This window comes from Bactrocera tryoni, chromosome 4 (assembly GCF_016617805.1).
Source record: "Bactrocera tryoni isolate S06 chromosome 4, CSIRO_BtryS06_freeze2, whole genome shotgun sequence".
Classification (NCBI taxonomy): Eukaryota; Metazoa; Arthropoda; class Insecta; order Diptera; family Tephritidae; genus Bactrocera; species Bactrocera tryoni.
Window position 1 is genome coordinate 45,241,677 of NC_052502.1, and position 27,612 is coordinate 45,269,288.

The 27,612-nt window shown below is 36.7% G+C and overlaps 2 protein-coding genes across 6 annotated transcripts in view; one reads left to right on the forward strand and one right to left on the reverse strand.

The window, feature by feature from the left end:
- The window catches only part of LOC120775296 (E3 ubiquitin-protein ligase highwire), a 163,520-nt gene that overhangs the window by 119,925 nt on the left and 15,983 nt on the right, over nt 1–27,612 (reverse strand). The window lies entirely within an intron of this gene.
- On the forward strand, nt 52–27,536 carry LOC120775300. Of its 4 annotated transcripts, none has more exons than XM_040105423.1 (7): nt 52–123; nt 22,800–23,250; nt 23,980–24,189; nt 24,276–24,443; nt 25,862–26,021; nt 26,465–26,596; nt 26,662–27,536. In XM_040105423.1, exons 2-7 carry the CDS (start codon nt 22,876–22,878, stop codon nt 27,225–27,227), a joined length of 1,611 nt encoding a protein of 536 aa, XP_039961357.1. In that variant the 5' UTR covers nt 52–123; nt 22,800–22,875; the 3' UTR covers nt 27,228–27,536. The 4 variants fall into 4 exon arrangements, with proteins under 4 accessions (XP_039961357.1, XP_039961355.1, XP_039961356.1 ...); XM_040105421.1 differs by having other exon boundaries at nt 83–139; XM_040105422.1 differs by lacking the exon at nt 52–123 and adding an exon at nt 9,952–10,254.

The following is a 27,612-nucleotide window of genomic DNA, read 5'->3' on the forward strand; positions in this document are numbered from 1 at the left end:
AAGGGGGCACATAAGTTAGTGTGAATGTGTGCTGCAGTTCACTTGACTCGCTCGCTAGCGCTGGTATGCGATCAGTATGGAAACTGACGTTGCGACCGGTAGATCGAGCGGATTCGAGAGCGGGTACATGACAAGTTTTGTGAGTGTGCATATAGCTATATAAGTGTGGAAGATTTGTGCGCGTGTCAGAATATTTTTTTCAAAAACTAGTGTGATGTTAGAAAAAAAAGTTTCGAAAATAACCAAAAAAAATTATAATAATTAATGATAATAAATATGTAAATAAAAAATAGAAGGTATGTGTTTCAAGGAAAAATTATAAATTTTTCGATGAATACGAATTATTTAAATCACACTCGTGTGCAAATTAAAAGTAGTAGTTATAAAAAGTTGCAAAAATTATAAATTTCAGTTGAAATGGCATTATATAAATCTCCAGCGTGTGCAAAATGAAAGATTTAGTAATAAAACAAATGAAAAAATAGGCCAAGTGAAAAAAATTTCAAGGAAGTCATAAAAATGGACAGCTGGAAGCAACAAAAATAAATATATGCACATATACACATACAAACGTGCTTAGATATGTGCAAAAAATCATTAAAATTTCTAAAACGCATAAAGCACGAGTCAAGTGGCAGCTAAACAGAACAAAAAAAATACTCATAAACGGGCAGACTTCTAGCAATACAATTATATAGACGCTTGTGAAAAAACAATCAATCATATTTACTTACGTACAGACATTAGCAAACAGCCAACGGTGAAACGGTCAATGTTATGAGCGTAAATTTCTATATTTAATTACCGAGAGAAGGCCACAAGTAAACAAAACGAGGCAAAAACAACAAAAAAAAAAAAATTAAATTGAATGCAAAAATAATTTAATACTTAATAATATGCTTTTCTAAAGGAATAGCAACAAAGCCAGAGGCAGGCAATAGGGCCAAATAAGAAGAAAAAATAAGTTAATAAGGCGAACCGTTAATGAGACAGCGTTAGGAAAATAGAAGAACAAAAAGCAAATAAGCGCAAATTGAGCAAATCAACAAGCTGTCGCTACTTGCGCACGCTCACACACAGCCACGCATACATATGCATACCCAGGCTTACAGACTTATATTCATACCCAGACACGGTTGGCTGTAGCCGAAGCCCAAGTTGGGATGCAAATTCGTTGCGCACAGCCAGCAACGCATGCCCCAAGCCGCTGTTGTTATTGTTGTTGTTGTGCGCATGCCCCAAGCCACTGTTGTTATTGTTGTTGTTGTTTGGTTGTGTATTGTTGAAGCGCGCACAGACAAGTGTGGCTGTGGCTGGCGGTCGCCACACAGTTCAAGCCACCAGTGTCTAGCCAAGTTTGCCACAAGCACAGATTTCGTTTCGCATTCAGCAAAGCGCAAACACACAGCAGGTTAAACAAATTAGAAAATCAACTGGAAGTGCAACAGCCACAAAGCGAAAAGCGCAGAGGCAACACTTTATGCGGAAGAAAAGTTCATAAGGTTCGTTGTCGACGTCTGCGTCTGCGTCTCCGTTTGCTCCCGCAAAGTTCTTCACGAGGCGCGGGATGGCTCACAGAATTCGCATGCGCCGCTGGTATTTCACTGAGTGCCAAACATATTTGCGTACATTCACATGTATGGTATGTCTGGCTCCAGCAAGTGGATATGGGAACGTCAAAATAAGAAATAAAAATATTAAATAATTCCAAAGACAAGAAAAAACGTTAAGTGCGGCTGCACCGAAGCTACAATACCCTTCACGAAACTATTTTTTATATCATAAAGGGTATAAAAAGATATTTATCTTCATTTTGATTGGTGAGTTTGAATGGCTCAGCTCGGCCATAACCGTGTAAGCTGTGTCTAAGTCAATGAAGAAGAAGAAGTTTGAGTGGCAATTATATGCTATAGCTCGATCTGAACAATAAGATAGGAGATTGTAGCACTGCCATAAAGAATAATCGCTGCCAAATTTCGTAAAGATATTTAATCAAATACAAAAGTCTTTCATACAAGAACTGGCCTTTGATCGATCAGTTTGTGTGGCAGCTATACGCTATAGTGGTATCAGATATCAGATAAAAAGACGTGTCCAAAATATCAAATCATTACATCAAAAACTGAGGGACCAGTTCGCGTATATACAGAAAAAATATATTAATCTTCATTTTGATCGGTCCGTATGAATGGGAGCTATATGCCAGAGAAGTCAAATTTGAACAACACAGATGACGGACGTGACTAAATTTACTCGTTACGCTGATCATTCATAAATATATACATATGTACTTTATAGAGTCCCGATCTTGCTTACCTGAGCTACTTTGTTGTTGTTATAGCCACAAAAACATTCCCTCCACAAATGGAGAATAGAGACAGTTCTAGATCGGATATAAGTTTGGATCCCTTTTGGTTATGTGGATCTGACTGTCGTCGAATAGGCATTAAGTATCGTGGATACTTCCTGTACCAAACTCTTATAGTCCTTATGAATGAACATCTGGAGTGAAAAATACATATAAACGAATAGTTTTCAGACTTCTTCCTTACTGAAGATCTCAATCTGATATTGTAGGTTTCTTATAGAATCGTATGCTGACAATTTGTTCTCGAAAACATTACACTGTATATATGTATCCATGTTAGATCAGTTTCGTGGACCGAACTCTTTCGGCAACAACATACTACTGTGATACTGATGATTGAAAGGTAAATTTTTGATTTATACTTCGCGTGTTTTTCGAATCGATACATTTTTTTCTGTAAGTTGGTAGCACTGTTAGTGACATCTATGGCAAATTTCACATCAAAATATTCATTAGTATTTGAGATACGCGTCGTTTTATGAGGCTCTAAAAGTGAATTCTTCGATTTTTACTATGTCTGAATTTATTGCACAAAGAAGTGCGATAATGCACCATCTCATACTGCATTGGTTATTCGTGATCATTTTGCCACATTTTCAACTAATATCGTGCCGCAAGCACCGCATTCGCCTGATTTACCTTCGTGTATCTTTTGGGTATTCAGCAAATTCACATGACCACTCCGAGGACGCCGTTTTGACTCAAGTAAGGATATAAAAGCTGAATCGAAGAAGGCTCTGATGGCCTTAACGACGATTTTTCCAAGTGCTATGATGACATGCGAACATTGCCATAAGTGCATTGCAGCGGGAGGCGATTACTTTGAAGGAGATTAAATGGACAAAATTCACCTTTCAATTTAATCACAGTAGTATTTAACTAGTGAGAATAATCTATATAGGAACACGGTCGCAGTGCATCAAAACTATGTATAGGATCAACAATAAATGATGACTTATTTAAGCAAAGAAAGCTGATTCTAAACAAAACAAAAATCGACGATATACTAAATTTAGTCGAACTCGGTCAGTCGGGTTCCATGATATGTGATTTCACCAAAAAGTGGACGGTGCCACGTCCATCGTCCAATTTTTACCCCAGCTCTCTAAAGCCTTCTCATACCATATCGGAGGTAAATTTTAACGTCTCTGGCGTAGTAATTGAATTTTCGCGCTTTTAGTAGTTTTTAACCTTAGCGTTATATGGGGAGTGAGCGGGATTATCACCTGATTTCATCCATTTTCACACTGTCGAGTTCTTATAAAATTTGAGTTGGGTATTTACATTAACCTTATTAGAGGGCGGGCCACATCCGCTTTTTCAAAAAATTTTGCCCCGCGCCAAGTTAGAGATTTATATCTTAGTCTAGTGTTTAGTTATAGTACTTTACGTTTTCGGTAAATGGTGCTTTGAGGGCGTGGCAGTGGGCCGATTACACCCATCTACAAACTCGTTCTTACATTTTTGCCAAGGAAAGCGAATACCAAGTTTCATCAAGATATCTCAATTTTTACTTAAGTTACAGCTTGAACGGATGAACTAACAGATAGACAGACAGTTAACCAGATTTCAACTTGTCTCGTCATCCTGATCATAAGTATTATAACGCTATAACTATCTCGCTTAGTTTTAGGTGACATATACAATAGTTAGGTGAAAAAAACTCTGTAGCTACATGTTGCAAAGTATAAAAAATATCTTCGACCGCAAGAACTTCAAGATTATTGACTTTCTTTGAGTGGAGAGGAAGCATTAAGAATTTTAAAATGATAATTTTTCATATTTTGCTGAGAACTTGGTATGCTCAGACAATTTTTTTTAATAATTTTTGAGGTTTAAAATGAACGACCTACCAAGTGGTAAGCTCCCTGCTTCGGTGATCGACAACACTAGCTAATTTTAAAATTAAAAATATGGCAAGAATTTTCCCCTGCACAAAATGACGAGAATTTTCATGCAACTCGAAGTTTTCATTTCTACCGTTATTTTACAAATAATTCCTTTCCGACTTCCTACAGGGTTACATATGCCTGGAATGCGTTCCATCAACAAACAACACACACTCGTGATCGCGAACAGTTGGCTGCAGCCTGCAGCTTCACCCGGCCATGTGGTGTTTATGCGAAAGCGCTTAGAAGTCACGTATAAGGCAAATCTCAGAATTTTTGCATATTTAGCCTTTGTCTTTGCTGTTGCTGCTGCAAGTGCAACTGCGTTTGCTATTCACTTTCGCGCTTGATTTCATTATTTTCGCATTTGAGGCGCCGACATGTGCAGAGGACGCGCAACTCGCCGATGCTAAGGCGGCAAAGGAGTGCAGGAGGTGCACAGAACAGGAGAGACGAACATACGAGCAGGCTGCACATTTATGCTTTCCGCATTTTTCGCATTTATGAAAATAAATAGTGAGTGAATATTGAAATTTATGGCAAAATAAAAACAACAGAGAGTCAAGTGTTGGTCCAGTTTAAGTGTTTGAGCACTACAACAACACACACATGTGTATGGGTATCTGTTTCAAGCGAAACGTGCTATTTGGCACTTCTAAAATACCCAACGGATGTTTTCCGCTTTTATAAGCTATTTGCACTCGTTTTACTGTTTACGTAAACCACACGCCCCCAAATTGTGTGACTTTCAATAATGCGGACACCAAATGCAACGAAAAACGAATAATATTCGCAATTAAATGCACAAAAACAAATAAAACAGCGAATGCAGCGAAAATGCGATTACGATTGCAATCAGTGCCCACCATTCACCTCGCCGGGCCACTAAAACACCGATTGATGAAATGCACAACGCTCGCTGGCTCATTACGTAAACAAAGCGAGCGTAAAATATGGCAAACAAGATGTTTTTATAGGCACACATACACACACATGCGCACACCACTGGGTGACTGATAGACTGTTTGACGAACTGACTAACCATGTGTTTGCTATTTATGCAATTGCAGAATGAAATTAGCGAAGTCTGAGTGTAGGGGAGAAAGTGGTGACGAGGGGAGCGCGAGATGGGAGGGTAGTGCCACAGGAGGTATTGCGGTGGGCTGCGGCAGCGGCCAACTAAGGTGTCACTTTCATTTATAGAAACAAATTGCAATTTTATGACACTTTAACAAGTCGATCAGTACTTATTTACACACCAACATATACATACATATATTTAGATATTGCAACGTGTCTGTCAACCTCTCCTATCAAAATTTATTTGCATGCCGATGAGCGCACGAAGTGATGCTGGAAACATGGACTATGTAAGTTTACCCATAAAAAGCTGAAATTGCTTTAAAAATTCAGAGCTTGCTGACTGGTACACGCTTATAGAAGTACATATATGTATATACATACATTAGGGTGATTCAAAAAAAAATTATTTTTTTTTTTCAATTGGTACTCGCAAAAATAGGTTCCTAGACACCTCCAAGAAAGCCTCTCCAAATATGAGTTTTTAATTGTAACGGGAAGGTCCTCCGTTAATTAGGTTTTGTAGGAAATTGAATGCTCTAAAATATGGTCTCTTATGATTTTTTCGTAAACCCAACCGTTTAAAAGATATTAACGTTTGAAATTTGACTATTTTTGGAAAAATTCTTTATTTCTTATGAATTTTATAACTCAATAAAAAAAATTATTATGAATAGATTTTTGGAGAGGCTTACTTAGAGGTGTCTAGGAACCTATTTTTCAGAGTACCAAACGAAACAAAAAAAATTTTTTTTGATCCACCCTAATATGCATTGATGTTTGACGATGAATATCTCGTAAACGCTTAACTTAATCGAAATATCATAGTAGACCATTTTTATAGAGCAGTAAATTTCCTACAAAACTATGTGTTTCATCATTCATAATAATTTTTTTTCATTGAGTTATAAAATTCATAAGAAATAAAGAATTTTTCCAAAAATAGTCAAATTTCAACCGATAATATCTTTTAAACGGTTGGGTTTACGAAAAAATCATAAGAGACCATATTTTAGAGCATTCAATTTCCTACAAAATCCAAGGAACAAGATATTTTTTCAAGTAGTTGAAAGCGAGATATAAATTTTTCTATCTGATAATAAGAAAAAATAGAAAACCGTTAGGCGGAGGACCTTCCCGTTACAATTAAAAACTCATATTTGGAGAGGCTTTCTTAGAGGTGTCTAGGAACCTATTTTTGCGAGTACCAATTGAAAAAAAAAAAAAAAATTTGGATCACCCTAATATACATACATATAATATGTGCATACGTCCACTTACATACATATGTATAGAAGTGTGTATATTGACATGCTTATACTATAGTTATAGACGAAAAGGTGATTCAATACAAAGTAATAGAATTTTTCTATTGGAAAAAAAAATCTAAAACTTTTTCACAAAAAAAACCGAAAATAATGTAAATCAACTTTGCTTGGTGTCACGCCCACGCATTTATAGCATATGATAATTATACTTGAAATACTTCAAAGTATGTACATATGTATGTATATACATATTTATCACAACCTTACAACGTAAGTGCTCATATCTTAGATCAGCACCATTTTAGGTATTCTAGATATATAATTATGAATATGCATAGATACATATATGACTAGAAGTAGGATACTTGCGGGAAAAACCTAGCCGAAATCAAAAATGTAGAAAAATTCCTAGTAATTTTTTCCTATTTTAAACTAATAATCTAAAGGAATCCAAGCCAAAAATACATGAATTTATGGCATGTCTAACGGCTGTTGCTTAACTCCTTCTGACTAAACGGGTTATTATATCAACCTGTGAATTTCCAAAATTTGTATTTTTTCCATATACTTATATGTATGTATGTACATGTATTGAATTTAAATATATTTCAGAATCTCTTCCTCTTCTTTATTCGCGTAGACACCGCGTACGCGATTATAGCCGAGTTGACAACAGCGCGCCAGTCGCTTCTTCTTTTCGCTACGTGGCCCCAATTGGATATTCCAAGCGAAGTTAGGTCCTTCTCCACTTGGTCCTTCTAACGAAGTGGAAGTCTTCCTCTTCCTCTGCTTCCCCCGGCGGGTACTGCGTCAAATACTTTCAGAGCTGGAGTGTTTTGGTCCATTCGGACAACATGACCTAGCCAGCGTAGCCGCTGCCTTTTAATTCGCTAAACTATGTCAATGTTGTCATATTTCTTATACAGCTCATCGTTCCATCGAATGCGATATTCGCCGTGGCCAAAGCGCAAAGGACCATAAATTTTTTCTCTCGAAAACTCGCAACGTCAACTCATCAGTTGTTGTCATCGTCCAAGCCTCTGCACCATATAGCAAGACGGGAATTTTGAGTGACTTATAGAGTTTGGTCTTTGTTCGTGGAGAGAGGACTTTACATCTCAATTGCCTACTCAGTCCGAAGTAGCACCTGTTGGCAAGAGTTGTCCTGCGTTGGATTTCCAGGCTAACATTGTTGGTGGTGCTTACACTGGTTCCAAAATAGACGAAATTATCTACAACTTCGAAGTTATGACTGTGAGAGCTAAGTCGCGAGTGCGACGACTGTTTGTTTGATGACAGGAAATATTTCGTCTTGCCCTCGTTCACTTTGCTTTGCTTCCTTGTCCATTCTGGAGAAAACAGAACTAACGGCGCGGGTGTTGAGGCCGATGATATCAATATCATCTGCAAACGCCAGCAGCTATGCACTCTTTTAAAAGATTGTACCTGTTATATTTGAGAATATTCTTCGAAAATGTTAAGTTATCGGATCAACAGTTTTCGAAGATAGGAAGGCTTTTATAGGAGTCGAGTGTAATCGGCTCCCCAAACTTTAAACGCGTATTTTCGAAACGCTGCTTTCACAGTCGTTGAGAAAAATTTCTCCGAAACTGTCGGATCGATGGGTTTGAAAATTAAGGATGAGCTTTATAAATATACATATTTGTCAGGTAATAATTAAAGTTGAAGATTTCTGATAACAATTTCGATTTTTTTAAGCCACCCAGAAGAGTAAATTACTTTAGAATTTTGTCAAAAATCAAAATTTTGATTAGTCATTTAATCCGTACCTGTATTCATCCATATTATTGTACTATGATCAAAAAATAGTCAGGCTTCGTTCATAATTTTAAAATTCTTAATTTGTTCTTCAAAATCTATGTCGTCATCATCAAAGTGGTACCCCTTGGTCCCAATACACTTGTGCCAACGTTTTTTCCAGTCCTCGAAACAATTGTTAAAATCAATTTCCGGAATAGTCTTAGGGGCGCGTAGCAATTCACGTTTAATGTCTTCAATTAACACAAAAAGGTTTCCCCGAAGCGGTGGCTTAAATTTGTTGAATAGCCAGAAATCACACGGAACTAAATCAGGCGAATGCGGTGGTTCCGGAACGATGTTGGTTGAAAATTTGGCGAAAAACTCACGAAGAATCAATGCCGTATGCGACGGTGCATTATCGTGATGCTAAAACCAAGAGTTTTCGGCTTATAATTCTGGCCACTTTTTACGAATAGATTCGCAGAAACGACGCATTACACTCAAATAGTAATCGTTGTTGACAGTTGGGCCAACCGGAAGGAGTTCGGAGTGCACACCTCTATAATCGAAGAAAACTGTCAACATAACCCTGATTTTTGACCTGTTTTACGTGGTTCATTCGGCTTCAGCTGAACTTTGCCACGATTTTCGGACGATCGTCTATTTCCGGGTTGTGAGCATAGATTCAAGACTCATCGCTAGTAATAACACGTTTCATGACATCCTGGTTGTCGTAAGCATTGCTTCGCAGATGAAAACGCGACGCTATTTTTCGGAAAAATTTAGTGGTTTTAGAACCAAAAATGGTTTTTACTGATCCTTCCGATATTCCAACGATGCGAGTAAGGTCTCTTACTCTTAATCGTTGATGCTCAAGTACAAATTCTTTTATTTAATTGACGTGTTGATCATCAGTTGATGTTGATATCCGTCCTGAACGTGGTTCGTCGTCAACGCGTTCTCGACCCTCTTTGAATAATTTGTATCAATCAAAAACACTTGCTCGTGACAAACAATTATCACCGAAGATCTTTTTTAACATTTTGAACGTTTCAGCACCAGACAACAAATTCTCTGTTGAATAATATCATTTATCGTAAAAGTTGGGGAATGCACTTTATGTACTTCAGAAAGACAGGCATATACTTAACCTAATAATTATTTTTATGTGACATTTGGTACAGATGTCAATGACAATCATACTAACATTGAAAAAAAAATATTTCGAAGAATAGGTATCCGTGCGGAATTTTAATTAAAAAGTCTTACTATTTTTTGCCCAACGCTGGGTAGTTCTAATAAACGGGTGAAAAATATTGGACAAAATCTGCTTACTAACAAATTTTTAAGCTATAAAGTGAATATTTTACTTTTACAAACTATTAGCTCAAATGGCGAAAATTGATATAATAATGACATAAAAATTTCCAAAGAAAATATAATACTGTATGTATATATATGTACATATATGTAAGAGTACAAATATAAATACATGTGAACCAAATACAGACTGCAATAACACTAATTCGAACATTAAAACTGACACTATTGATTCATGATTATTACACAGAGGTATGTATGTTCGCGCTCTAACGACATGGGCCGTGTAAGCGATCATATTTAAATATAGCAGACGTAAATATGTATATGTATAAAGCGAGTATATATGTCACACATGCAAAGTAGACATGCTAAATTTGAAATGAAAACAAAACAAACTTAGGAATTGAAGGTTAAAACCGTCGCAAAACGGAGAAAAACACAACACAACAACAGAATTGTGGCAAAAAATATAAACCAGTTGACCAGCGGGTGGCGAGGGCGGTGGCCGGGTTGTTGGCGGCAAATTTTTAATGCGCGGCAAACAGTGGCAGTGACTTTGGAAGTGGTGAGCTTCTTAGAAATAAATATTAATTGTTTCACAAACGAAAATATTTGCTGACTTCGATTAGTAATTAACGAAAAGCTGGTTTTCATTCAGTTCATTTGTTGTTGTATTTGCGAATATTTTTTTCTTATTATTAAATATCAACAACAAGTGGTAGAATAGCAGCGAGGCGGCTAGAAAGTGTGGTCAAAGCGTTGAGCGTGTGCCAAAGGTGTGCGGGGTCGTGGGCGAGGAGAGTACAGTGCGCGAAATTTTGCTAAAAATGTGAAATGTGTTGACAGACCTACATATAAGGTAAGAAAATACTTAACAAATGCCGTTAGCAATTCACATACATTTTCTATATTTGCAAAATGTGTAGGCGACGTCGAAAAAGTACACTGAAAAAAATATTTGAGGGCATCAATAAGAGATTTCTTACTTAATATGTAATTTTTTTTTTTAAATTTTGACGTTAAACAGATATTTCAAGCAGTTATAAGAGCGAGTTCACAATAAGTAAGTCTTTTTTAGGAGAGAACAACTCAAAACGATTAATTTTTTTTTTTAACTACATATTCTTGAAGATATTTTTACTATAAAACCGCGTGTGTGCGAAATGTTCTACGAATCATTCTAAATAACTTTGTCTAAGGGAGTAGGGGTTAAAACCGGTTTCGAGCCAGCGAAGTCTGAAAAATCTGAATAATCGGTGATATGGGAGATATGTAATATAGTTGTCCCATTTGGCTGATTCCGACAAATGATTAAAAGATTATCAAAATGCATTTACATACTAAATTTCATTCGAATAGCTCAAAAACTGACGAAGAAATTTTTGTTCAGTATAGTTTGACATTTCATTACGGAAAGACTTATGTCCGAACAACTTTCAACTTTATTACGAAAATTCACGTTGTGAAAAAAATGTGTTTTGCGCGCTTCGACCAACTTATGGTCAACGTAATCGGTCCACTGAGCGTGCTATTCCCAACACCATCACCCATCTTCAGACCCAGCATTCATTATTGGTTGATATACGACCGAATAGATCAGGCCCAGCAGTAAAAAAAATATAACAGCCGTAGCTGAAAGTGTACACGAAGACCGAGAGAGTCGGCGCCTTTCGCTGTACAAAATACAGTTTGCGCAAGAACTGAAACCGCTCGACCTTCTCAAGCTACATCGCTTCGATCTATGGGCACTTGAAAAGTTCTAAGAAGATCCGACGTTTCCGAGCCAAATTTTGTTCAGCGATGAGGTCCATTTTTGGATCAATGGATATGCAAACAAGCAAAATTACCGCGTTTGCGACAAAGAGCAACGTGAAAGATTCAAGAGTTGCCATTTCATCCAGAAAAAACAACGGTTGGATGTGGTATTTCTTCAAAAATCATGCCGGTGAGAACGCAACCGTCAATGGCGACCGTTAGCGCGCCATGATGACCGACTATTTGATACCTGAAATTGAAGCTTGTGATCTCGGCAACATTTGGTTTGATTCTTTCGAATGATAATAAACATTTCCGCCTAAATTTGGAGTTTCTGTGTTTTTCCTTTAAAAAAAGTGCGGAACCTCGAAATGTATCACAATTTATTTGAGATGTTTTCTGTTCAAGATCATAATTTTGGCAAATCAAATCTTCGACTGAGGAAAGTTTGCAACAATATAATTGAACTCAGAAGGTGATAATTACAATAAGTAAAATTTTAGTTTTGCACTTTCTTCCTGAATTTTGCGAAATCAAAGTGCCGTTACATTGCAAAAGTATTTGCAAATTAGATTTTTTACGGTGCACGTGCATGCAATATGTCTGAATTAATGTCAGCTGAGTGAAACTACGCTTCAATTAGAAATTGTTGTTATGCAAATGTTTATTTGCATTTTTATTGCAAACGCAAAGTATGCCATAATTTAATTCAAAGCATGCCTGACAAATGACAATTTTCGCATTTCGCATTATTTTTTTATTTCTGTATTTATTTCGCTTTTCTACAATTAAAATATAATTAGTTTAAATTCGCAACAATTAATTAAACTACGTTTGTCAAAGTTGTTATGGCGGATTAGCGCGAGCAAGCAAAAACTTAAACAACTTAATTAAACCAATCGTATATGACACAAACAGACATAGACATAAATAGAGAATATTGTTTTGCAAATAATCGCTAGTGCGTTAGGCAGTGCAACTAAATTTAATTAATTTATTTTATAATGACTCGGACGCACTTGGATGCTTAGCGCTGCTCGCAAGTGGGAATCGCAATTGAAAGCCCATTACACTTACATACAACTTTAGATTCACTGAGTTCCCTCTGGTCATAAAATATTCAACGGAAAATCTGAGATTAGCCCGGATAGGCTAATTATCACAGGTCAATTGAAAAGTCCCAGGCCTACCATATTAAAATACAATTTCTTGACAAAAATCGTTTTTTTTGTTCAACATAGTACCGATCAAGGGTGATACACTGATTATAGAGACCCTTGAACTCTTCGATACTATTTTTATAGTACGATTTGTCCGTTGCTTCAAAAATGGCCTCAGTTTCGGCGATCACTTCTTCATTCGACGAAAATTCCTTCCCAGCGAACACTGGTGGGCAGATCTCCAAAATACAGGGGATGCGGAAATAATTCGAAGTCCGATTCATGCATTTTTGCCATCGTTTTCGCTGACTTTTGGCACGGTGCATTACCATGGTTGAACAGCACTATCTTTTTCTTTAAATGCGGCGATTTCGTTCTTTAAACGTTCCAAAAACTCTATGAATCAGTGATGGTCCTTCCTTTTTCAAGGGAGTCAGTAAAAACTATTCCGCAAAAATGCAGACGCCATAACCTTGCCAGCTGACTGTTGTGTTTTTCTACACTTTGGAATGTGTGCAGTTTACACGGTTGACGGTTGATTGGACGTCAAAGTGAAATTCGGGTTTATTATGCTTGAACATCTACAAACACTGCTGCGAATCATCAACTCGTCGTTAGAGCTTGCTCATACCCAAATATTCGTAAATGATATGATGTCACATTCAGTTGATATCTTTAGAGTCTCAGCTCTCTCAACCTCTTCACTTTACGGGCATCCGAAATTATTTTGAGCACTTTTCTGATGTTTTCGTCGATAACCGCTTTTTTAGAGCGTCCACTGCCTTCATCGTCTTCGGTTCTCGATTTGCCACGATCAAACTTAGCAAACCACTTTTCAACGGTCCATTTCTCGATTTCTCAGGTGCAGAGTTTATATAATGATGATCAATCCAAACCTTGGTTTCAAGAGTATTCTTTTCTTTTCAAGAATCTATATTTTATCAACACGCTGGCTGGCCAGTGAAATTTATGCCCCCGCCTTCTGAACGTTACGGCTAACTACTTGTAAAAATCATATGGATTTAATTCTAGTAGCGCCACTTATACTATGTTAGGAACTTTTCAATTGCCCAATTGATTGAAAATATTTAATGTAGAACCAAACCTTTTAAAATTTAAGAAATAATAACAGCATTTTATTTGAACGTCGAAACCTTCTATTTTAAATAAGTTAAAAATATTGATTTAATAAATTAAAAATTGTCTTTGAAGATAGTTCTGAACCTCAAAAGGCAATTTAATAATTCTCTCAGTTAGAAGATTTCCAGACTTCCGGGGATTGAAGTGAATGTGGAAATAACTAAGAACTTTGAAAACCGGAAAGTCTCAATTTAATGCCGAGTTTGGAACAGTATTACTATATATTACGGCATAGTTGAACTTGCATGGCACATACACCATAGTTTTGAGTAGATATAAAATGAAGACTTAATGAAATAGTACAGTATTAGTAGAGATACTAGTAGGTATTTTTGAGGTTAAGCGATAACAACGAACTATATTTCTAAAATTATGATTTCGGTGATTTCATTAAGATGTAAGGTCAGTTGTTTCCAGAAATCATACAAATTGATACCCGTAGAGCAACATATTTAGTAGAACAAACTTCAGCTTATTCGAAAGTAAGCATTCTTAGATTTTTCTCTTAGAACTAGTCTCTAAATAAAAGCGGGAGATGCCTTGAAATCCAACGTTAGCAAGTGTAAAGTCCTTTGTCTTTAATTATACCCATATTCACCACAAATCGTATACGTATATAGGGTGAACGATACATATCCTAGACCTATACTCTCACACTAGCAGTTTTGGGGAATGTTTAATATTTTGCCGTTACAAACGGTTCCGATGATCGGGAAGTTAAAACTTCCGCCGTAAGATTAACGAAACATTTTTGGTAAGTCAAAGTTAGTTCCGTGATCTATTGGATATGACTGAAACAAAATTAAGAGAAATAGTTCCTCGATAGTTTTCAATGCAGAACCCACTGATTGTAGCGATGAAAAAGTTAGTCAGTTTTCTTGAATTAGAATAGGAGACAAAAATTGTATATATAAAACTGGTAAACACTATATTGAAGAGCATATTGGACAAATTGGCTATACATGTGAATAAGAAATGAAAGGGGTCAACTTTGAAAGGCGACCCTCGTTAATCAATAAAAGTAAAGAAGTTGTCAGCTGCAGGCCGGAAGAAGTTTCGAATTAGATATGGAAATGGGTTTTAATGAGCCTTTCCATAATTCATCTGGATCTAATAGAAATTTGGTGTCTCCATTGCAACAGCTTATCAAAAGACGCATGACACATTAAAGAAGAATATCTATTGAAACGGAGACAGTTGTTAGCATTAGATAATACCCATAGGTACAGTTCTAGTCTTTAGAATCGGTGTAATGCTAGTGCATATGCAGATCGCATCAACTACATGTTTGCCCCCATGTCGCAGAAGAATTCTAGCTCACGGCACAACTTACGATTGCCGCTAGCATACAGGAAATGCAATGCAGCAACACAAACAACAAATTCGCGTTAATTTAATTTCCTCCAATCATGAAATCATTGCACACTGTTGAAGAGGCACATAGCAAACACTACAAGCCACTGATGACGGATGCGTCAGCGCACACCGCACAGCTGTGACAGTTCGTCGCCACTCAGTCAGGCTGTCAGGCCACTTGAACAATAAATGTAATCAGAATAAGTGAAAATAACGATGCACTTTAAATAGGGTCTGTGTGGCTTGTTAACCGCAGGCATGTTAACCACCTTCCGCCCACCACATTTTCCGACCGCCTGCCGAAGCTTCAGCTCAAACCTCAAACCGTTAATGTGTTTGTACAAAAACGCGGTTGTATGTGTATGCAAAGTGCAGTCTGCTGTTATGTCGTGGTTCTTTATAAATTTTACATACTTTTTTTGATCGGCCGGCCGGTCACTGATCCATGCTCCGTTAGCCGCTAAGCGTTGCTGATCACTTAGATGCTTAATCTTAGCTTTTAACAAAACAAACGTGTGTGTCTGACAAAAAACAGTGTGAGTGTGCGTGTGTCATGTGTTAATCACAGCTTGTTGTTGATATACCATTATGTAAATTTTAAAAGCAGATAAATATTTTCTGGCGCTTATTGACAAGTCAACACAAAAATATTTACAATACGAAGAGTTAAAGTAATTCCAGTACAAATATTTACAGGGCTCATTTTATCTCAAAAAACCTTAAACAAATCTTCAAGCAAGCAGCTTGACATAAAAGAAGTATGGGGAGGTGTCACTGTACATGGGTTCCCATAAGTGTGATGCAATCATAAATGCCTTTTAAAGGGCGGTGACTTAAAAAATATTTTACTTTCATTTTTTGACCCAAATTCCTTGTATGTACATATGTACATATATGCGTTATGGGTCTCACACACCTACAAGTATATTGGTTTATGTATTAATTATTCGATAATAACAAAAATGTTAAATATTTGTTGAGATTACTTTCAAGTAATAGTGGAAAAATTTGAATCCACAGGCACAGTACGAAATGTTCCCCTGCAAGTGAGACAAAGAAGTGCTCGTAGTGTCGAGAATACTGCTGCCGCTAGCGCATCAATTGAGGATGACCCAAATCTGTCTCCCGCAGGTCGTTCTCAAGCGTTGGACATCTCTGTGCTGTCGTTGTGGCGAATTTTGTGAAAAGATCTTGGCCTACATCCTTACAAGATCAAATTGACGCAAGAACTGAAGCCGCTTGACCACCAGAATCGTCGTATGTTCGTGAATTGGACTGAGCAACAACTTGAAAATGGTTCCAACAGGACGGTGACACAAGCCACACAGCGAATGTTACAATCGATTTATTGAAAAGCAAACCAACAAGACAGAGACGATTGATGAACTTCGTACGAATATCGAACGTGAAATTGCAGCAGTATCGGCTGATTTATGCTTGAAAACCGTCGAAAATTGGGTTCAGCGTCTGGAGTGATGGCCATGCACAAGAAATGGAGTTCCCTACATAATGTTATCGAATGTACTTTAACAGGAATAAAGAATTTCATTGATATCCCGAATCGTTTTAGTAGCGCTGCTATTGAAAAACCCGTTATATTTTTAGAAATTTCAAAATTTTCTCCATTAAGACCTATACACTTTTGCTTGCGATTTAACCAATTGTCGAAACCCTTAAGCCAATCTCTTAGTACTCTAAATGCAGTTGTTTCAGTCAATATTCCAAAAAAATTACAACTATAAAAAAAGAATCCCTCGAATATGTTCGCGATTTAATTCCTTTTTTGACCGAGATGAATATTTCAAAGTACTGTAAATAACACAAATAGCACGCGTATGTCAAAACTTTCCGAGTATGTTGTCTTCAAAAATGGCAAATTTTACGATAAAGTTTTAAGTTGCCACATTGCAACACTAGGGTCTCGATAGATATGGTAAAAGACAATCTACATACGGAGGCTGCTATATATATTTCTGGCCTAGGCAACACTAAGTGTTGCCAGGTGCAATCTGACATTTCCATTGGAAAGTTTGACATTTTTTAGCATAACATCACTCAGAACGTTTTGTCATTTAATAGTGAATTATTTTATTTAGAGGGAATTAAAAAATTCATCTCGGCCAAAAAATGGAATTAACTCGTGAACATTTTCGTGCAATCATTTTTCACAACTTTCGACGTGGTTTATCACAAGAGTGCATCGATGAACTAAAATCTTTGTATGGCTATGAAGCACCATTCTATAGCACTGTGAAAAACTGGTACAACGAATTCAATCTTGGCCGACGCTCGCTCAAAGACGAATTCCGTGAAGGTCGTCTAAAAACAGCCGTTGTGCCAGAAAACATCGATGCCGTACGTGAACTGATAATGCAAGACCATCATGTAACATACCTTCAGATAGAGGCATGCCTATGCATTTCTCCCACCAGCATACATTCGATATTGCATGAACACCTGGCCGTAAAAAAGGTTTGTTCTAGTTGGATCTCGCACAATTTGACAATCGCTCAAAAAAAGGATCGTGTGGATTGGTGTAAAGAAATGCTGAAAAAATACGATCGCGCTTCAAAAGACATTTGTAAGATCGTCACAGGTGACGAATCATGGATCTATGCGTATGAGCCCGAAACAAAACAGCAATCGACCGTGTGGGTCTTCCAAGAGGAGCCAAATCCAACGAAAGTTGTTCGTGGAAGAAGCACTTCGAAGCAAATGGTCGCCTGTTTCTTCGGCAAAACTGGTCATGTGGCGACTGTTCCACTTGAGCAACGTAGGATAGGTCAATTCTGAGGATGGTACACCACCATTTGTTTGCCTGAAGTCTTCGGAGAAATTCGAAAAACGAACAAGAGAAGACGAATCATTGTGCACCATGACAATGCGCGCTCTCACACATCGGCTCAAACCAGCGCCCTTTTGACCGGCCAAAACGTCGAATTGATGGGTCATCCGCCGTACAGCCCTGACTTGGCACCTAGTGACTTCTTTTTATTCCCACACATGAGAAAATAATGCGTGGTCAACGATTTTCGTCGCCAGAAGATGCTGTTGAAGCATTCAAAAACCATGTTTTGGAGGTGTCTCAATCGGAGTGGAAAAAGTGCTTCGAAAATTGGCTTGAGCGCATGCAAAAGTGTATAAATCTTGATAGAGAATATTTTGAAAAACAATAAAACCATAATAAAGTATCTTCAGTTATGAATCGTAAAACTTTACAACAACAATAACTAATATGAGTATCTATAGACATTTGTACGCACAAAATCAAGTCTCAAAATCCGAACACTTTTATGAAAAAAGTCGTAACACGAGGTTTTGGATATAAAGGCTTTTTTCCAAAATTTATTCGTATTAAGAAGCTGCCAAAAACTATAATTGAAGCGAAGTAAATGACCTTATTCATTTCAATGAGGATTAAAATAGGAAATCCGGTGTCGGAACATTGATATTTCAACTAGACAAATATATATGTAATTTGACAAATTTATCAACCTGTTATTGCAAGTTCCCATAATTTTACGCACTGGTCTTATTGGGTAATTTGTAGAAGATATTTTTAACATACATACATATTTATCTGTTCCTTTCATGTATATCTGTTCCGACTTTTTCAAATGCGATGGACTATTTTTAACCGAATATGGACATGCTAATCAGTTAGAGAATTTACGATCGAAAGGATGATTTTTGGATATTAAGTAATAAAAGTATTTAGTGTTTTTTCTAATACAGAGTAATTAGTTAAAATTGATTTCTCTCTACGCTCTAAACATTGTAATATAAGTTTATACGAATAGTTTCCAAAAGGTATGATTTCTGATATAATAAAAAAATAATCTCTGGGCGGCATAAAGTTCGTCTAATTATGCTCAGTCTTTATTAGACGAATCTAGTGAAATTTTGACACTATTTAAACACATAACTGGTCTTGATAGTGGTCTAACCACTAATAGGATTCTATGCATACTACGCAACGACGATTGTTCTTTTATGGAGATAAATGGATATCCTTCTATGCAGATAGATGCTGATCATGATGCTACTTCGCCTAAACGCCTTTTTATAACAATTTGTATTCTGCATCGACTTTTTCCCAACAATTAGATACTCCGAGCAACCCTTCGAATAGATTCCTTCGATATAGTTCTTTAGAGTTCCAATGAAAATGCAATTAATTTTCCTAAAGGGTTTGCAACATGTACATACATACATATATACAAAGTAACAAATGAAATGAATCGATACAACAACAAATCTATAAACGAATAAATAAATGAATGCAAGACAAGCGAAAAAATCACAGATCGTTATAGTTATAGGGGATCCACTAATTGTCAATGGCAGCTTCAAAAGCTTTACATTCCGCGCAAGACCTCGAATTCAATTAAGCCTATTAGAGGAAGAGTTTGCGCTACCGATTTTCAGCAGTGATCATGAGCTTGCTGCATTCTTTGCGCTGCCAATGAAGTTGTTTATTTATTCGTTTGGAAGTGGACGGAAAACTATGCACTCTTCTACATACTTCATACATATAGTATCCGTATCCATATCAATACAAAGTCAGGGTGAAGCAAAAATAAAAACGAAGAAAGATCACTTAGTTAAGAAAGGTTTAATGACGACCCGTAAGAAATTTAAACCAAATTCAAATGTAGTTACGAAGAACTGAGCAAAGTCTAGATGGTTTTTGGAGCTATAAGTACTCATGAAGAATTTGAAAGAATTATACCTGCAAGGCTTTAATGGACAAAAATTCAGGGTATAGTGTCTGCTGTAAACATAAAACTTGATCGCCTTTAAGCATGGACTTTTAGGTTACGTCTACCGATAAATGTTCGGATTTTTCTAACTAACTCTCAGATGTAACATTAATGTAAATAAAAATATAAAAATAAAAATTTTAATCCAAAAATATATTTAATTATAGCTTCATAAAATTAATACTCAAAATATTTAACTGCAACTCATTGGGATTCTCATTTAAATAAGAATAATCTAAATAGAATAATTGAGTTTAGTGTGTCTGGCACGAGGCGCCTAAGTGACGAATGACTATCAAAAAATTAAATAAAATTTCCGTGTGGTTTCCGAGAAAAAGGTATATAAATAATGATGTGAAAACTGTGTAACTGTTTACGTAGCTTTTTAGTTGCAGACTGATTACTTGACTAATATCATTTGAAGTCTATAAATTTTAAGTTTGGAATGAAAATCAGATCGAATTTGCGCCGCAAAACCAAAAAAGGTCACAGGGAAACTAAGATGGCGATGATTTTTCAGTATTAAAAACTGAAAATGATCACAGGAAAACAAAGATGGCGAATACGGTGACTGAACGATGACTCTCGATTCGTGTTTGGCTAAAAAGTCAATCCCAATCATGCTAGAATCTGACCACGTATTATCGTAGTGAAAAATCCATGAATTTTCTGAACACAAATCCGGTCGTTTACCATGGACGGGACCATTTGGCCCCGTGAAACGAATTCATGGTGAACTGTGGTGCGGTTAATTAAAGAAAACGTTGAGTATCACCAGCATTTTTGACCGACTTTACGGTGTTAGATTCTTGGACAGTTTCGAACATTTTCTTTGCGACCACTAATCGACGTCGATTTGTCTTTTGGTATGAGTCTACATACCCAAAACATTAACCAAAATGTGATGAGTTGATCAATAATAGATGTTGAGATCCCCTGTATCATTTTGTTGTGAGCACAACGATTTTCAAACACTGTTTCTTACACTTTCTCAATATTATCTTCTTTAACAGAGGTGGATAGACCATTGGCATGAGGCAAGCTTTCGGCGGCTTCACGACCATCACTGAATATTTTCAATCAAAAACTTGAGTTCATGATAAGGTAAAGGACTCCCCAAAATACTTCTGAAACATTTTCAACGATTTCCGTAGCCGTGATACATCAGAAAAGAATTTTTTTCCCCATGTTAAAAATTACCAGACAAACTTTTCGCATCATAAACAAACAGCTGTCAAACACAAACTAATTGACATATGAATCTCAAACTTCACACGAACATAAAAAGGATTTTACCAAAACCTGTCTAGGTAAAATTAATTACATTGGTCATAAGAATCTGTTAACACAATTCAAAGAATTGCAGAACAATGTTTAACACAAAAACAGCTCTCCAATTTTAAGTTAGAGGAATAGCTTTAAAACTGTAAGGCAGGCATTACCGTTGTAGTTGCTATAAAGGGTGCATAACTGAATAAAACAAATGCACTGTTTCTCTGCAAAAAACGGTAATATATAAGGGCTATTTATTCAGAGAGCAATATGTCGCTAAGTTACAAGAAAATAATTGGAGCTGAAGGTAATCAGCAATCTCTACAACAATCAATATGTCGTACTTATTGAACAAAAGAGTAAAATATGATATTCATTTCCACAGTCTAGCGAGTAGACATCAATAAAAGCTTCGATTGTCGAAAGAATTGTTTAAGGTGTTACAAGGGTTTCCTCGGGTAAAAAACCGCATTTTTTCAACAATTTTTTTCTCATATAAAAACTGAAATATTTCATTAGAATTTTTTAATGTTACAAACATACATAAAAATACGCGTTTTAGTTAAGACCTTAACTTGAAACTTAGACGAAGGAAAAAAAGGAAATTGGATTTGTGGCAGACATTTTTACAAAAAAATTAAAATTTCGCGACAATTTTTTGAAATAGTTGTAATCAAAAAAAATCCTTCCTCCAAGTCTTTAAGAATTGTATCTCTTAGACTTTTGTAAAATTTCATGAAGGTCGGTTGAGTAGTTCTTGAGAAATGTTGTCAACCGACTTCAAAAACTCAGTTTTCAGCGTACAAGTTCCCAAAGCTGTATCTCCGAAACTATTACTCGGATCAACTTGAAAATTTAGGGCAATAAAAAAATCGATTTTTTGAAACCCATGTAACCCCTTAGGGCTTTAGTTAGTTGTAAGACTTGTAAGAAACTGACGAAGTCTCGTATTTGAAAAATTGATATACGAACAAAAAATTAAACGTTACTTGATATTGGGCATTTCGATGCAATAAAAAGAATCGACAGTTTTTTAGTACCACCAAGGGCTAATAGATCTATTTATGATCTACTGCGAACGATTTCTAATAACTCTTTATATGTACATACTTATGTATTTGCTGTCAATAATCCTAAAGAAAATGCACGAGCTAATAAAGTTTTCGATAAAAAAATAAAAAAAATAAAAGGGCTAAAAATAGTTCCCCCTATTTCGTTAGCGCTAAATCAGCGAAAACGGTTGAGTGATAAGATAAGACATTAACCGTTAGTATGCATATACGAACATGTGGATGTATGTACATATGTATATGTATGAGTAGGTAAATAATGACACAACTTTTAAGCGACGAATATACATACATATGTATGTATATAATAGTATTTAGCTTGCGTTTTCACGGCATTAAACTGTATTGGAGCATTTCAACTGCCTCAAACCAATACATATGCCATGGATATGCGTGCGTATATGTGTGCAAAATGATATCGAATAACAAAAACAATTCTACGTGTAGGTATTTAGTAACAATAAGGTGACTGAGTGTAAGCCAGTCGAGCAATCTTATCAGTTCGCCAGTTGTCGGAAAGAGCTCGAGTGAAACAGTGATACAATTACTAAAAGTTAGAAAAATTTAATTGATTTTTTTAATAAATTATTTTAGAAAAGTGCTAAAGCAGTGTTTGAAAAGAGATACATGAAAAAACTATGAGAAATTGCCTGCAACCTAAAACGTTACAATGGCCGCCGCATCGCTGATTACAGCGGATACAAATCCGCCACAAATAGAAGCATATGAAAAGTGCAAAAACCACAAAAATCACCGACAAATATTAATAAATTATAGAAGGCAAAATAATTGGCTATGGCGGAACTGTCGAGGTCAGCAGCAACATTTCGGCACAGCAACATATTGGCTGTTGGTGACGACATTGCTCACATTGTCTGCATCCAGCAGTAGCGCCGATTACTACCGTAATGGCGATGGTTGGCAGCCACCACAGCCGATACTACCACCGCTTCAACCCATCCCACCGCCTTTGGGCACCATACAGAATGTCACTTGTATAGCGCATGACACTAAATTCACTTGTGATTGTCAGTCTGTGAATCAGGTAAGTGCAAACACACACGAATGTGTAAAATCTAACGGCATTACGCACAAACGCAATATTTTTTTGTTTAGAAAAGGGTGGTCCGGAAGCATATTTTTATGGCTTTGGGTTCTTATTTGATATTGAAGCAACTTTTTATGTTGAAAGCTTTACGCTGATAACGTAGAAAACCAGAAAAACGTATACTTCACCGAGCCGAAGCTGTAATACGCTTCACAGATGCTTTCGTTATAGCCCAAAAGGGTATAAAAAAGCTTTATCTTGATTTAGATCAGTCATTTCGTATGGCAGCTATGACTTATGGTGATCCGATATCAGTGATTCCGACCAATGAGCTGTTTCTAAGGGAGAAAAGAGCGTGTGCAAAATTTCAGAGCGATATCTCAAATGCTGGGAGACCAAGCGTATAAGGACAGGCAGATGGATATAGCTAACTCAACTCCACTCGTCATGCTGATCATTTATAAGTACATACTTAAGTATGTACTATAACGGCCACCGACTTTTCCTTCTGGAAGTTACAAACTTCGTGGCTTAAACATAGGTAAACCCCTAATAAACTAAAATCGTTTATTAAAATAAAACAGTTTTTGGACCACCCTTTTTACCATGTAACTAAGTGCTCATGCAGTAATGACTCATATATGCCGTTAGATTTTGAGTTTCCTTTAATTATTCAATGCTCTTATACATTCTCTATGTATGTATGTATATCTCTCTCTTACTCAGCGCCTACAACTACCTCACCTGATCGGCTACGTGTTTCAAGTAGAAATAAGCAATTGCAGATCCTTAACCATCGAGGCCAATGCACTCGAAGATACGCAAGGTTTGCGCAAAATAAATTTCAAGAATGTGGAAAATTTGATATTGAACAAGTATGCATTGGCGTTTCCGCGCTACGCAAGCAATACGCCGCTCATTATCGAATTCGATCGGGTAAGTTGACGGGAGGTAACAAACTCTTGGAAACGAAGAAATAACGGTATGCTTATACACATAAATACATGTATATGAATTTTCAGGTGAATTTCGAGTTGATCGACTCGCATGCGATCAACGGTAATATAGAAGAGATCTCATTTATCGGTGGACGCATCGATGTGATAAATCCATTCGGTTTTACGACGCTCAAGGATCGTGCTATTTTATTGAAAATGGATAATGTGCTCGTTAAGCGAATAGAACCACAGGTAAGAAGACAGCCCAACTCATATAATTTCAATATCCCGATTCTGCGTTGTGTTCTTATGTTCAAAACGAAAAGAAATATAGATTAGGTTAGATTAGATGGCTGATCAAAGATCGCACGTGGACTACTATATGTAGTCCTTTGTGAGACCATAGAAAAGAAGAACTCCTGTGTTCGAACTTACAAATTAATAAAATTTGCATAGGCGTTTAATTTCATCCCCGCCAGCTCGGTGGAATATCTGAAAGTATGCGCTCCCAAGTGCTTAAGTTTTGACCTCCCAAACACGCGACAGACAACACGGAAGTGTTGAGTTGTTTCCACCTCGTCTTCTTCCATTAGCTTCTACAGATACTATTGAAAGCGAGATTAGACACGCTTTGACCAGCCCTAAACGCGCTGTTAATAAGTTCAAAACTAGTATCGCCGCTCTGCTATCTGAGTGGATGGTCGCTTCTCTGAAGGAGGCTGCACTCCGGAGCAGTAAATTTACTGTTACCTTAATGGCTGCAACCTCGGTCTGGAAGACACTGCAATAGTCAGGAAGTCTGAAAGTCTGAAAGTAAAGTTGATAGAGAGCTCCTGACAGTAAGCCCTTCCACCAACCTTTCCCCCAAGCTTTGACCCATCCGTGAAGAAGTTCGCAGCCCCTTCATACCACCCACAACTCTCTCCCCGGTATATGGGTATAAAAGAAGCTGTCAGAGTTCGGTGTGAGTGAGGATTTCCGAGTATTCAAACTCCCTGAGTCTCTTGGCAACTTTTGCAGCCATACACCTTCCGGCGATGTCCAGATGGTGTGCAAGATGGTGTTAAATGCAATGGTTGGAGTGGAAAGAAAAATATAAACTAAGTTTCTATTTTTTGGAGTTATAAACCTTAACACAATTGAACAGATATTAACAAGGAGACAAAAAAACACACAAATTATATAATTATTATTAGATAGTAAAACGGTAATTGAAAGATGTTGCGGTTGTTGATCCAAGCGCAAATCAGGGGCCTTGATTCATCGGCAGTGCCAAAAAGGTTAGCTTAACCATACTCGTATCGTACTGAAGAATAGGAGAATATTTTGTACAACTCTTTTCTAATCATCTTGCGAAATCATGGTTATACAATTTGGGAATGTTTACTACAACCTCTCATAGAAACTTTTATTTAATTTTACCAAGTCGGTACAAAGTTTTTGGTTAAAGAGTTTATCTAATCAAGTAATAGTTGCCTTACCCTTTCCTGCTTTCGATGTATGAACCTCAATGGCTTTTAACTTCGGTTAAATAATATATTAATTGTTCCGTTTTCGTTTTGTTTCACCAGGACTCTAGCTTTTTCCATCTATTCCTACTTTTCCTTTTATAAATAAGCTTCAGTTCTAGAAATATGTGGACCACTTTAAGCAATTTCTTTTTATTACAGGCCTTCAAGAAGTTTGCCGTCGAACAACTGGAAATTCGTAACTGTATATTTAACACAAATGTGCCATCGAAAGCATTTTATGAACTTGAGGTGCTCAACTCACTGCGTATACACAACAACAATTTTCAGGAAGTGCATTCACATGCATTTTCGTTTAAAAGTGAGTGTACATTTTTGACAGAAAAAAACATGTATGAATATAAATCTCAGTTATTGTGGAATAAGTTAGGTTCAATATGAACAAAATTCGAATTAAAATATGAATACGCATTTCCAGTGAAATGTGCATAGTTTAACTCAAAAAAGTGCTCAGCATAAATTGAAAGCTATTGGATTTTTTTATAAAAGCTATATTTTAAACAATAAATATCTGAGCATTTCTCAAGGACACAAACCTTAAACAATATAATGAAATGATTAGGTGTTTTGGTGTGTAAAATAATTTCAACAACAATTTATGGATGAATCGCAATGAAAATAAATAAACACAGCACAGCCCTCACAATTTGAAACAAAACACAGCAATATTTTAGCGAAGTCGCACACCATTTCATTGTTTTTTTTTTTTTCAAGAGCAAAACATTTGATTCTCTTTATTTGCAGTTATCAACAAACTCAGCATTACAGACAACTATTTCGCAGCCATCGATGCTGAGTGGATTGAGGCCTACGTGCGTGAGAGCGTTGTAATACGCGATAATTATTTTGGTCTCACTAGTCCGATAGCCTTTAAAGGTAAGCAAGTTTATATGCGCCAATTCAATAAGATTACAATGAAATCACTTTTGCACACCTAACAGGCATACACATCCACCGCGATTACATGCACAGCGAACTGCTCGAACTGCAATTCAACAACAACACACTACAACTGCCAGTGGAAACGCGTCCGCTGGAATTCAACGAACGCTTTGCGCTCAACATCAAACAGCTACGCTATGAGAACACCTATGGCTGCAGTGACTTGGACACGGCACAGAAACCACCGATACCCAAGCAGGCATTTTTTCGCAATAATGTGGACAACATCTACGTGCTGGCAAAGCCAACCAAAGTGGTGTCAGCACCCATGAACGGGATGAACGGGCAAATGATCGCAGCTAGTCGTAGCAACAACGAATTTGTCTTATTGAACAAATACATCGAAACAAATTGTCAGCCACGTTCGTATTTGATATACATACTTTTAGGCGTGCTAGCGCTGGTGCTCGTACTACTACTGATCGGCATCATTGTGTGGCTGCAAGTGGCCAAGAGGCGAAAGAAACGCAAACTGGACGTTGTATTGCCCGAACCGCGCACATACAAGGAAACGCAAATCGTCTATCAGATCGAGAATGCGGGACTCCTAAAGACTGATCTGTGAGCGTGCTAGCCAAATGTGGTGGCTGACCAAACAGTGGGGTGTTATTCAGAGAAGCTATGCAAATTCTTTGCCACGCCAAATAAATCCTAATATATACATATACTTAGAATATATATTATAGAGAACAGTAGTATATAAATATGTATACGATTAGGGGGAGCAAAAGTAAGGGGTGTAAACTGTTATGCATTATAAGAAATCCAAATACGCTGTTTTACCAAATTTTACGTTTAAGTTTTATAGCTGTAAATTATTGAAGTTATTGTATATATACAAAATGTGAATAAATAAGAGTATTTAAATAAATAAGATCTTTAAGGCAGATTTAAATTTAAGATTAAAACCGAATCTAACTTTTTTGCTATCCAGTTACTCGTTTGCCAAT

Excerpts from the sequence above, each read along its gene's own strand:
- LOC120775300 (XM_040105423.1), top strand. The coding sequence starts at position 22,876 with ATGGCCGCCGCATCGCTGATTACAGCGGATACAAATCCGCCACAAATA. Across the intron at positions 23,251-23,979 it reads ATTGTCAGTCTGTGAATCAG|CGCCTACAACTACCTCACCT; the intron begins GTAAGTGCAAAC and ends TCTCTTACTCAG. Across the intron at positions 24,190-24,275 it reads TCATTATCGAATTCGATCGG|GTGAATTTCGAGTTGATCGA; the intron begins GTAAGTTGACGG and ends ATGAATTTTCAG.